The following is a 14,067-nucleotide window of genomic DNA, read 5'->3' on the forward strand; positions in this document are numbered from 1 at the left end:
CAGACTGTCCCCTTATTTCAGTTCTTTTGTCAGACTTGCATTTTAGCCAATCAGTGCTGGGGAGTAAGCACAATGTTATACATGAACAATGTTATATATGAATTAGCAGTTTCTTGCAGTGAAAAGCTATAAAAATGCATACGATAAGAGGTTGACTGTAATGACATAGAGGCAGGCAGAAATCTAGAGGTTTAAAGGTTATAAAGTATATTAATATAGCAGGGTTGGTTGTGCAACGCTGGGAAATGGGTAGTAAAGGCGTTATGTATTTTTTTAAAAGTTAAACATTTTGGAGTAGACCGTTCCTTTACACAACTTTCCAGTGTACTTATATTATATATATCTAATTTGCTTCATTTATTTGTATCTTTTGTTGAAGAAGCAGCAGTGCACTACTGGGAGCTAGCTAAACACATTGAGTGAGCCAATAACATGAGGCATATATGTGCAACCACCAATTTACAGTTCATGAGACTAATTGGGTATCCTTTCTAGAAAGGATACCAAGAGAACAAAACAAATTAGATATTAGAAGCAAATTGGAAAGTTGTTTAAAATCACATGCTCTATCTAAATCAATAGAGAAACAATTTGGTTTCATGTCCCTTTAACTTTTCCCTCAAATTCTCCCTATGCTCCTACATTGCTGGTCCTGTAGAATATACAGAAATTATTTTCTTCTTTTTCAGCACACATCACCTGTCTGTTGTTGAAATACATCAATAGTATCTTCATCTTCCATTTCCAGCTGTGCAGGGGTGTCTGTTTCATTGATTGGTTGTCCATCAAACCTAAATCTTATTTGCCGCATTGACAAACCCTGTCTGTCACAGTATGCTTTCATTAATTTGCTGAGAGGAGTGTGTCTCTTTATTTTAAACTGAACCACAGAACCATCTTGTGCTGCCACTTTAAGACTGATGTGGTAATTTTCAGTCTTCCCAGTTTCCTTTGTTATTTCCTTAGACATTATTAAGTCTCTCCCGCTCTTTTTTCTACCCGTGAGCTTTTTTTTCTCCCCTCTCGCTGTTTTTATTTTTTCAATCGGGCGCTTGTTAGAGTATTAATTTTTTTATGGTATAAATGCTTTAAATGATAGTTTGGGAAGTATTTTTTTTACAGAGGAAGAGATTTCAAAGGCTTTATCAAAAATAAAAGTAAAGAAGTCTGTGGGTCCAGATAATGTTCATCCAAGGGTTCTAAGACAACTTTGATCCGTGATAGCTACTCCATTAGCTGATTTATTTCATCAGTCACTGTTAACAGGAGTTGTTCCAAAAGACTGAAAAATTGCTAATGTAGTCTCTCTTCATAAAAAGGGTAGTAGGGAAGATTCTGCTAACTATAGGCCAGTCATTTTGACCTCAATTGCAGGTAAATTAATCGAAACTCATTTAAAGATATACCACCATGGGACCCATAAGTGGCCCATTGTTTTCTTACATGCCTTTTTTTTAAAAATTTCTCTTGTGTTAACATAGGACACAAGAGTAGCTCTTTCACGAATTTAGAAGGTTCCATTGTAGATCTTAATGAGTATAATGTTGTTCACTACTATGGTGGGACCCAAAAGTGGTCCATTGTTTTCCACTTGCCTTCCATAGATTTGAGTTTTCCTGAGATAAAATGTAGTAATTCTGTAAGAAGTTTTCAGGGCAGAGTTAAAATTGTATAAAAATATAAAAATTAGGTTAATTAGCTTTTTTCTTGCAGATAGCATTGTTCAGTACTATTAATTGGTAAGTGTGCAAATTGCCTGATGTATATGTGAGTACTTTGTATGTACCTTTGTTAACATTCCTTGTTGTAACACAGTGTATTCCAATGTTCATCTTATATTGCAAATAACTGTTTGTATTTTGTTAGTACCGATTTAATTGAAAACCTCAACAACAACAAAATACTGTTATATATTTTTAAATATTTCCATTGAAACATGTTTTTAAAGCAGATATTGCAACACAAAATAATATTTTAAAAATAAAATTTTAATTGCAATGCTATAAATAAAACACAAAATACCAAATTTAAATTTAACAAAACTTACATTTAATGGATTACTGCTATATTTCACCACATTTGACGCTAATTTCCAATAAGAAATATAGAAGATATCTTTAAAGTGAAACTATACTAAAACATTTTCTCTCATCCATATAAAGACATGCAACATTTGTATTTATATATTAAAAATATACAATAAAAGCTGTTTAACTTTATGATTAATCTGGCTTATAGGTACTTCCTACTAATACTCAACATTATCAGGAAGTATCTATTTAACCAATAAGCATTAACAAGAAGTACCTATCAGCCAATGTGCATTAGTAGGAAAACCAAACAATGAATATTAGCAGGAAGTGCCTATCAGCCAATGAAGTACCTGTCAACCAATGAGCCAATGAGGGTCTATCAGTAAGTGACACAGCTGTATTAGTTTCAATTTAAATACAGGGAGTGCAGAATTATTAGGCAAATGAGTATTTTGACCACATCATCCTCTTTATGCATGTTGTCTTACTCCAAGCTGTATAGGCTCGAAAGCCTACTACCAATTAAGCATATTAGGTGATGTGCATCTCTGTAATGAGAAGGGGTGTGGTCTAATGACATCAACACCCTATATCAAGTGTGCATAATTATTAGGCAACTTCCTTTCCTTTGGCAAAATGGGTCAAAAGAAGGACTTGACAGGCTCAGAAAAGTCAAAAATAGTGAGATATATTGCAGAGGGATGCAGCACTCTTAAAATTGCAAAGCTTCTGAAGCGTGATCATCGAACAATCAAGCGTTTCATTCAAAATAGTCAACAGGGTCGCAAGAAGCTTGTGAAAAAACCAAGGCGCAAAATAACTGCCCATGAACTGAGAAAAGTCAAGCGTGCAGCTGCCAAGATGCCACTTGCCACCAGTTTGGCCATATTTCAGAGCTGCAACATCACTGGAGTGCCCAAAAGCACAAGGTGTGCAATACTCAGAGACATGGCCAAGGTAAGAAAGGCTGAAAGACGACCACCACTGAACAAGACACACAAGCTGAAACGTCAAGACTGGGCCAAGAAATATCTCAAGACTGATTTTTCTAAGGTTTTATGGACTGATGAAATGAGAGTGAGTCTTGATGGGCCAGATGGATGGGCCCGTGGCTGGATTGGTAAAGGGCAGAGAGCTCCAGTCCGACTCAGACGCCAGCAAGGTGGAGGTGGAGTACTGGTTTGGGCTGGTATCATCAAAGATGAGCTTGTGGGGCCTTTTCGGGTTGAGGATGGAGTCAAGCTCAACTCCCAGTCCTACTGCCAGTTTCTGGAAGACACCTTCTTCAAGCAGTGGTACAGGAAGAAGTCTGCATCCTTCAAGAAAAACATGATTTTCATGCAGGACAATGCTCCATCACACGCGTCCAAGTACTCCACAGCGTGGCTGGCAAGAAAGGGTATAAAAGAAGAAAATCTAATGACATGGCCTCCTTGTTCACCTGATCTGAACCCCATTGAGAACATGTGGTCCATCATCAAATGTGAGATTTACAAGGAGGGAAAACAGTACACCTCTCTGAACAGTGTCTGGGAGGCTGTGGTTGCTGCTGCACGCAATGTTGATGGTGAACAGATCAAAACACTGACAGAATCCATGGATGGCAGGCTTTTGAGTGTCCTTGCAAAGAAAGGTGGCTATATTGGTCACTGATTTGTTTTTGTTTTGTTTTTGAATGTCAGAAATGTATATTTGTGAATGTTGAGATGTTATATTGGTTTCACTGGTAAAAATAAATAATTGAAATGGGTATATATTTGTTTTTTGTTAAGTTGCCTAATAATTATGCACAGTAATAGTCACCTGCACACACAGATATCCCCCTAAAATAGCTATAACTAAAAACAAACTAAAAACTACTTCCAAAACTATTCAGCTTTGATATTAATGAGTTTTTTGGGTTCATTGAGAACATGGTTGTTGTTCAATAATAAAATTAATCCTCAAAAATACAACTTGCCTAATAATTCTGCACTCCCTGTAATAAAAAAAAAACACATTTTGTCATACAAATAAAAATGTGACAAATAAAAAGCAATGGCTATTGCAGGGTGTGTTATCTAACACCTGATCTTGGTCTAAAAGTAATGCACAATCTAGTATTACAAGTAGATGGTTACAAATTTTAACCAGAACACTTTAACACAGCTGAGATGTTTTTAGAGTAATTTTTAATGTATTTAGGTTGCACTATTAGTGTGCTAATTAGGCTTATATTAAAAGTGATAAGTTAAGGGTTGCATCAAAGCGCAATCAAATATACAGCTGTAAAATTTAGGTCTACTTGAGAGACCTGAAGTAATTCATTATTATTAATAGTATAGCACATAATTACATTAAGAACTCTGCTTCCATCTGCTTAGCGCTCAAACGATATCAGACTATCCTGAATTTTACTGCTCACCTCCATAAAAGTCTATTATTTTAGGGATTTAGCACAACTATACAGTAGGAATGTGAGAGATTCTCCAAGATAGTGATGCAATAAAAGCGCTCTATGCCAGGACAGGTAAAAGGAAATAAAATTGTATTCTATATAGTAATTAAGGTATAAATTAATCATAAGATTAAGAAGATATTATTGGGAGCTTGCCTTTAAGGGATAGGCTAGTCAAAATTAAACTTTCATGATTCAGATAAGGCATGCAATTTTAAACAACTTCCCAATTTACTTTTAGCATCAAATTTGCTTTGTTCTGTTAGTATTCTTTTTTAAAGCTAAATCTAGGTAGGCTTATATGCTAATTTCTAAGCCTTGGAAGGGCCTTATATCCCATGGAGTTATTTATGAATCAGCACTGACTGGCTTAAATGCAAGTCTGTCAAAATAACTAAAAAAGGGGCAGTTTGCAGAGGCTTAGATACAAGCTTAGAAGTACAGGTAGCCCTCAGTTTAGGCCGGGGTTAGGTTCCAGAAGGAATGGTTGTAAATCAGAACCATTGTAAATTGAAACCCAGTTTATAATGTAAGTCAATGGGAAGTGAGGGAGATAGGTTCCAGGCCCCTCTCAAAATTGTCATAAGTAACACCTAATACATTATTTTTAAAGCTTTGAAATGAAGACTTTAAATGCTAAACAGCATTATAAACCTGATAAAATAATCACACAGCACAGAATATATAATTAAACTAAGTTAAATGAACAAAAACATTTGCTAAACAGCATTATAAACCTTATAAATTAATCACACAACACAGACTTCACTTGCATTTTTCTGCAAACAGTTCTTTCTATGCATTCCAATCTGGACTGATTTATAGACAGGAAGATCTTGTTCCTTTGAAATCTGCTCGATAGCTCAGGTCTGGTTAAACTGATTAATTTCAGCTTGCTTGGCTTTGCTGCAACACAAGCGGACAGCTCCACCTACTGGCTATTTTAATCAATGCACTGCTTCTCAATGCTTTTCAATAGCAGTCACATGACTGGAAAAAAAGGTTGTTATTCTGAAACGGTGTAAATTGAACCGTTGTAAAACGAGGGCCACCTGTATATTAATGTGTTGGTTATGCAAAACTGGAGAATGGGCAATAAAGAGATTATCTATCTTTTTAAACAATAACAATTCTGGAGTAGACTTCCCTTTAATGGTGCCTTTGATTTTGTGTATGATATAGCACACCTATGTTAACAACATGCATCAAAAAATAACTTTGGACTTGTAATAGGAGAACAAAAATGGAAACGCTATTGATTTCCCTTTAAGCATTGTTAACTCATAAAAGATCTTTTGCTCTCCACTAGTAATGTAGACCAATATATTTAGTACAGTGCACTTGTGTAAAGCAGCGCTTCTCATGTAAAATTTCCGTTACTTACAGGGAACACGTGATTGTTCTGTCAAGCCTCACAGGAGCAGCTCTCAGGGCAAACAAACTTTGAATTTACAGAATTGTGATCAAAAATAATTTTATAATTTCTCAATGGTGTTAAAAAAACAACTAGCTGTTGATGTGTAACATTACTAATTTGAAAGAGTGACAACTTGGAAATGATTTATGATAAAATATTTAAAGATAATATCACTGTTTTGCCGTTTCAACATAAACCCAAGCATTATAACGAACAAACACATACATATGGGCATTAAATATGGCAAATTTTATATTGTACTCATTTCAAGGAAAAAATATCTTAACATATTTAGCGCAGTCAACATCTCTTTAGCATCCCGTATTTTTAATGGATATTGCAACCTCACTATACATTGCTAAAACAAAACATAGTTGAAAGTTATGTGTTGCTCTAAAAATGTTAGCACAACTTGAGACCTGAAGTAAAGTGTTAGGGCTACAAGAAAAGTATAATAATACACATGTAAAATATTTTAAAATAAGGTATTACACTAATACAGTATATATACATATTAAAGGGACAGTCTACTTGATATTTTTTATTGTTTAAAAAAGCAGATAACGCCTTTACAACCCATTCCCCAGCTTTGCACAACCAACTTAATTATATTAATATACTTTATAACCTCTAAACTTCTAAATCACTGCCTGTTTATAAGTACCGGCAAGCCACCTCTTATCTCTGGGCATTTTATTAGCTTTCACAGCCAGACAGTGCTAGTTCATGTGTGCCATATAGCTAACATTGTGCTCACTCCCATGGATTTATGCAGGAACCAGCACTAGTTGGCTAAAATACAAGTTTGTAAATGCAAGGTAATCACAGAGGTGAAAAGTATATTAATATAATAGTGTTGGTTAGTCAAAACTGTGAAATGGGTAATAAAGGAATTATCTATCTTTTTAAACAATACATTTTTTCAAGTAGACTTTTTTTAAATATAAAATCTAAGTTTATTATTGAAATAAATATCTAAAAAGTGTTCAAAATGGATATGTTATGATACAGTTATACCTAAATTAGATCAGGAGAATACTGATAACTTGGATAGATCATTTACATATCTGGAGGCCTTACAGGCTATCTCTGACCTTCCCAAGCGTAAGGCCACAGGTCTAGACTGCATCGCAGCTCGATATTAATATGTGTTCCACAAGATCCTTACCCCACATTTAACTGACCTCTTTAACTCTATTGACAAACCCACACCATTCCCAAGTAACATGTTAAAGGCATATATCTCGGCCCTCCTCAAACCCGGAAAATCTCCTGATTGTCCTCAAAATTTTCACCCCATCTTACTGTTACATATTGGCATTATGCTATGCATGGATTTTGGCTATTAGAGTAGGATGTATCCTTCCAAATTGATACATACTGACCACTCTGGATTTATCCCAGGTTTGCTCAGTTGATTCCATAGCCTACATACTTGCTAAAATCTGTAATAATTTTCATAATAATAGGTATGTGGGTTTTAGGATCTTGCACAAATAATATCATATCATCCGCATATAAGGCCAACTTTTGTCTATGGTCCTTTATATTAATGCCTGGAAAATTTTGTTTCAACGCTAGTGGTTCTAATGCAAGGTCAAATAAGAGAAATGTCAATCCTGTCTTGTCCCTCTCCTTAGTTCTATTTTATGAGACATTACATTATTTATACACATTGAGGCTGTGGGTGTTGAATATAGGTTTTGAATAAAATGTAAAAATGACACCCATATTAAATCTTTTTAATACCCAGAAGAGATAGTTCCATTCCACTCTATTGAATGCCTTTTCTGTGTATAAAGCAAGCAAGAAGGCATCCAATAAAGATAATCCCCTCTTCAGACCTATATTCTGTCAAAAATAATTAACTAAGTGTAGAACCCTCCTTATATTCTTGACTATTGATCTATTTTTGCATAAAGTCTACTTGATTGTCATGAACAATCTTAGGAAGTATTGATTTTAATTTGTTTGCCAGCACTTTTGCCATGATCTTGTAGTCTACATTTAAAAGCGAATTTGGGCAGTATAAGTCCATAAGTGACTGGTCTTTCCTTTCTTTAAGTATAACTATTATATTTGCCGTACTAAACTCCAGAGGGTTTCAATCTGGCTACATAATTAAGATTATATACTTCTTTTAAAATATCTTACTAAATTCTATTGTATAGCCATCTGGCCCTGGAGCCTTTTTATTGGGAATTGTTTTATAGCTGTCTTGATCTCTTCCTCCATTACTGGTTCATTGAAAATTTTTTCTGGTTTTCACCAATTTGGTGTAAAACTACCGATTCCCAGATAGAGCCCCCTTATTGTGAGGAATATAGCTGTTTATAGCAAAAGCCTTTATTATTGCTTCATCCCCTATTACTATTGTGTTACCTAACTTAATAGATATAATGTTTCCTGCATTTTTGTACCTTAATTAAAGAGCCAAGCAGTTTACCTGTCTTATTATTGTATCTATATAGTTTTGCTTGACACTTAATAATGTCTTAATTTGTTGTTTTTTTTGTGTCAAGAAATTGTATTAAGTCTTTTTAGCTTCATCAGTATTTACTCTGGGCAATAGTTAAATTCCTTTGAAGTTCTTCATATTTGAATTCTTTCACATTCTTATATTCAGCCAAATAAGCTATAAGCCCCCTGAGGACTACTTTAGCAGGTTCGCAAATTATATAATGGGAATAATATATGAATAACAATAAGAAGCACTTATCTACCCCAAAACTAAAGATTTACAACCTATCATATAATTTTGAAAATTAAAAAAATATATATGTTTAGATTTCTGCCTTCTTAAAAGGTAACAGAAATCTGAATCGAAATATGGCCTGAAAGAAACAAAATATGAATTTGTCAGCTAACAGCTTGATTTATCCAAGTTTTTTCAATAAAAAAGGGTCTGTTCCTGATATTATTTAGTGAGACTTTGAAAAACAAGTATTATCTTTATGATTCGGAAATAGTTGTCTCCAAATATCTGTAACAGTCAGGTCTTTTTCCAATCCATCAAATACGCCTGACTCAAATTAATTTTGGTTATGATGAACATTAAATTTCATATTAAAAACAGTCTTTTAAATCTATCTATAATTGTATTCATTGTCAGAATGAACTCCTCTCCTATAAATATTGATTTATCAATATAGGGTATTAATTGAGTTGTTATCTTGTTCCAGAACTTTTTACTCTTAATATTGGGACCATATAGATTGCACAAAATTAGAATCTAATCCTCTATCCACTACTTTACTTATTTTTTTTTTAAAAAGAGCTAAATCTTACCTCCTGTTCCCATTCACTTTTCAGCTTTTTTTTAAATATCATTTAAATGTGCCCCCTAAAGGAAAGCAATATCCACTTTCAATGTCTTAAAGGGACACTCAGGTTTTATTACATTTTCATGATTCAGATACAGCATGTAATTTTAAAGACATTTCCAATTTACTTCCATTTAAAAAAATGTGCACAGTCTTTTATATTTACACTTTTTTGAGTCACCAGCTCCTACTGAGCATGTGCAAGAACTAAGACTATACGTATATGCATTTGTGATTGGCTGATTGCTATCACATGGTACAGGGGGAGTGGAAATATACATAACTTTGAAATGTGTTAGAAAAGAATCTACTACTCATTTGAAATTCAGAGTAAATGCTATTGTATTGTCTTGTTATCTTGCATTTGTTGATTATGCAAATCTATTGTGTTTACTGGTCCTTTAAGAAGATTTATTCATGTTCCATGAAAAAATGTTTAATACCATTTCTTTATCCTAAAACAAAAATGTGCACAGTTCTACAGATACAATGGCCAAAAATATCTTATTCATTATTGCAAATTTTCTACTTTGAGATAACATTTAATATCATCATCTTTGTTTGAAAGCTGGAAAATATAATCATAACTGGCCTTGGCTTTGTTTGACCTACCTGCACTAGTCTTTCCGCTTCCCACTCAATCCACTTTGATGGTATCTAAATCTTCTTCATATGAAGCAAATGAGGCAGTTGTTTTTTCTACGAAAGTCATTAGGTCTAAAGAATTTTTGGTTCGGGTAGACCAATCAGTCTTGGATTAATTACTCTTGGCCTGTTTTTCTAGATTTTCCAACTGAAGATTTAAATATTTATTTTATTTAACCAGATTCTCCACTTAAGCTTCTAAAAGTATTGTGTAGCCTCCATTCCTGAGACTCTTTGTTCAAGCTCATTGACCCTATTATTAAACTGTTTAACTTCTGGGATTTAAGCCTCTAAGCTATTTTGTAAACCTTCCATTTCTGGTAATAATATTTATAGAATTTGGGCAATAATAGGACTTTGAGCTTCTTGATCATTTGATGAATTATTCAAACTTTGAAACATATCAAAAATTTTCCAAGGTGTCCATTTTTTTCTCTCTGCTGGTTCCATTTTGGTGGCATTTGGCAGATAATTCATCCATTAAGCTTTATTATACAAATAACTATTTAGTATAAGACAATAATATCATATTCTTGCTTTTATCATGTACGTTCTCTGTGTATATAATAATCTTTTTTCCATAAAGTTCACTTTCTTTATATAAAATTGTCCAGCCTCTGATCCTAATTAATGCTGGAGAGTATATTTAGACAGAAATATCTTTAAATAAAACAAGTTTACTCTGTTGATTTATTAAGGCAAGGAGCAGTTAGAAAAGTCTTTCTTTTGATATAAATAAGATAAGGGCATATTAGTAAGTATAATTTGTGTATAACACATGCAGTACCTACAGATTTTAGTATTCACGCATAAACTGTTCTTATATCTTAAAGCATAGAAGCAAAGCAAGATAAGCAGCAGTGTATAAAAAAATAAAGGTGACTTTTGCATTGTGCTTTTCTCCTGCCCTCTACAAATACAGGGCAGTCCTGGAGGAAAGAAAAACACTCTTGGGTCTAAAACAGGGAGCCTTCAAAGCTCTCCACCAATGTTGCTATGTTGTTGTAGGTTAGTTACTCCAGGTTAGAATGTTTGCCACCACAACCCTTTTGTTGAATCACAGCCTAAATTTGGGTGTCTTCTGACACCTCCTTGAAGTGGCTTTGCTCCTTGGTTCATTCTGCTACTTGTTGGTGGGACAACTTCCTTCTGCCCCCTCCATAGGAGGATTATCCCTGGGCTCCTGCCTGGGCATATGGGGTGTGTTAATGACCATAGCAGCTGCGAGCATCTTGTTTTTGGGCAACAGGAATTTGGAGCGTTCATATGCTTGTAGGCCCTCCCACCACTTTGCTTGCTACATATATTTACTTAAAAATAAAAATAAAATGTTCTTCTAAGTAAAAAACAAATGTATTTGAAGTACTTGTTAATGCACCTTTGGCTTTAGTGCAATTATTGTAGCGCACCTTCAGATTAGAGCGCAAGCGAAAATCAGAAGAGGTTTTCATAGCGTGCCCCAAAGAAGTCTATGGGGAAAGAGAGTTAGTGCAGTCACACTATCCTCCAGGTGGTAGCACACCTGTGTCTTTCACTTGCACGCAAACCTTTTTTCTTTCAACTTGTAATACAAGTGCTAGAAGATCTATTGATTTAACTTGCACAGTGTTAGTGCTCAGTATCACCAATATTTTTGTACTCCAGGCCCTAATCTGTGTTTATGTTGGACTAATTCATTACTTTTCAATGTGATATAATAATGAAATATATATATATATATATATATATTATATATATATATATATATATATATATATATATATATATATATAATATTATATCACCCAGGAAGGAGCACTCTCACTTGGCTAGCTTCAACTGCCAGAGTGCCCTTTATATCTTCAAATAAATCCACACTTTAAGCAATCACTGGTCTTGTGTTGAAAATCAAAACACAAGTCCAGTGAGTACTTAAAGCGGTGGATCTATTTTTATATATAATGTAATGGCACACTCACAGTAATGACCAACAAGACGTCTAGAATGTTTATGTAGGTTATATAAGGAAAATATGTGACCCGTGTAACTAACTGCTTGGTTAAGTATATTTTTATATAGGTTTAAAAACTTGATAAATTAAATAACAAGTTTTGAATTTCCACTAAGAGAGATGAAGCCAAACATTTCCTTGCTTCTTTATTTTTGAGTGAGAAGACGTCTACATTGAAAACTTTATTATTTCTGACAACAGACAGACGGATATATATTGTGTTTATGTCAAAATGGTGAATCATTATAAATTAAGCTGAGGGTATCTCATGGGTTTGCTTGTCCCATTCAGTTATAAGTCTTTAGTACCTGTGTAAATTACTCAATAATCATGTAGTCAATAATTTAAATTATTTTAACCAACTTGTTGGTAATACAGAGTTTAGAAATGTTGTATAATTGCAATAAAGGGATATGAAACCCCAAAAAGTTTCAATGCGATTCAAACAGAGCTCCAATTTTAAAAAAAAGTTTCAAATTTACATTTATTATCAATTTGCTTTGTTCCTGTGGTATTCTTTGTTAAAGGGAATCCTAGGTAGGTATCTGGAGCACCATATGACAGGAAATAGTGCTGCCCATCTAGTGCTCTTGCAAATGCATAGCATTCTTACCAAACTGCTGCCATATAGAGCTCCAGACCTGTGCACATTCCTGAGCTTACATCCATGCTTTTCATAAAAGATACTAGGCCAGATTATGAGTGGAGCGCAAATGTTTGCACGCGAGTGATATCGGGTTTTTGCATTCATTTGCGCACCAGGCTAAATTGCGCTTGTATTACAAGTTGAAAGTAAATGCAATCGATTGCACGCAACTCAAGTAAAAGAGACATTAAAACACTAAATAAATGCTAGTTAGAATGATGCATTCAAAGAAAAGATTAGTCTGAGAATAACGTAGATGTATTTTTAAAGATTCATTAGCTGTTTAAATATTAACAAAATAAATGTAAAGTTTTAGGGGCATATTTATCAAGCTCCGTATGGAGCTTGATTCCCCGTGTTTCTGGCGACACTTCAGGCTCGCCAGAAACAGAAGTTATGAAGCACTATATGACAGGAAATAGTGCTAGATAACCTGTACGCTTGCTCTGAGGCGGGCGGACAGAAATTGACAGAAATCAACCCGATCGAATACAATCGGGTTGATTGACACTCCCTACTAGCGAATCTGCAGGGGGCGGTATTGCACTAGCAGTTCACCAGAACTGCTGGTGCAATGATAAATTGCAGAGAGTGTATGCTGTTCGGGCATTTATCGATGTGCAGAGGACATGATCCGCAATATCGGATCATGGTTCCACTCGCACAATAATAAAGTAGGACCCTTAGTGTCTATAAAGCAATGGGAGCTGCGCATGTTGTAACTTTGGTTACCTTCTCTGCTGTGGCCAATTAGGGACAGTTATAATAGGTCACTAGAGTGTGCAGCCAAAAGCTGCGTGGAACATCTATTTCTAACAGGAATTGAAAGCTCACAATTTCTGAATGAAATTACAGGAAAAGGGGACAAAATAAATAATGTTATATTGCAGACTTTTTTATATATACAATGTATCATTTTTATATTACTATCTCAAAGTGTTTAATGTCCCTTTAACACTCATTCGGGTTAGCATGACCTCAAAACTCTGGTTAACTGTTTTGCGAAAACAAAAAAGATGTCACTAAACACATAAAAAATATGTCAGTATACAATGTCTGTATATGTGTACATTTATATTTATGTATTCTGCTATGTGAAGAACATTGGAAGGTGAAATATTCATATTTTTATGTTTGGATTAGTGAACTTGATTTTTTTTCTCCATTTATGCCCTTAAGATGTCACATTCAATACATATGAGACAGTCTCAAGTCAGCATTTCTAAGTTCATCAGATGCTATTATTTACTTCCTTATCTGGTCTCTTTAAACTTTTTCTGCATGGGACTGGAGATGTTTATATTATTACTATTATTATTATAATAACAACTAAGAGAAGCATTATCTCTTTATCAATCTATATAACACCTTGGATTATTATTTGTTTGCAATAGTAAAACCACATACACAAAAAGCTCTCTCCTTTATTATTATTATTGGATTATTATTTTCTGTAATTCACATAAATATTGCAATTCAATTTAATTTTAAATAAATATTAGACATTAGACAACATAATTTCCTTTTTTGGCCTGTTTGACAAATTTAAAGTCCAAGGCTTGTCCGAAGGCTTAAA

At 34.2% G+C, this 14,067-nt stretch overlaps 1 protein-coding gene across 1 annotated transcript; it reads right to left on the reverse strand.

The window, feature by feature from the left end:
- Positions 1-676: 676 nt before the first annotated feature.
- Positions 677-970, reverse strand: LOC128659422 (small ubiquitin-related modifier 3-like). Its single transcript, XM_053713059.1, has one exon. The coding sequence runs from the start codon at positions 968-970 to the stop codon at positions 686-688; it is 285 nt and encodes a 94-aa protein (XP_053569034.1). The 3' UTR covers positions 677-685.
- Positions 971-14,067: the final 13,097 nt, after the last annotated feature.

This window comes from Bombina bombina, chromosome 5 (assembly GCF_027579735.1).
Source record: "Bombina bombina isolate aBomBom1 chromosome 5, aBomBom1.pri, whole genome shotgun sequence".
NCBI lineage: Eukaryota > Metazoa > Chordata > Amphibia > Anura > Bombinatoridae > Bombina > Bombina bombina.

Coding starts and splice junctions, on each gene's coding strand:
- LOC128659422 (XM_053713059.1), bottom strand. CDS start 970: ATGTCTAAGGAAATAACAAAGGAAACTGGGAAGACTGAAAATTACCAC.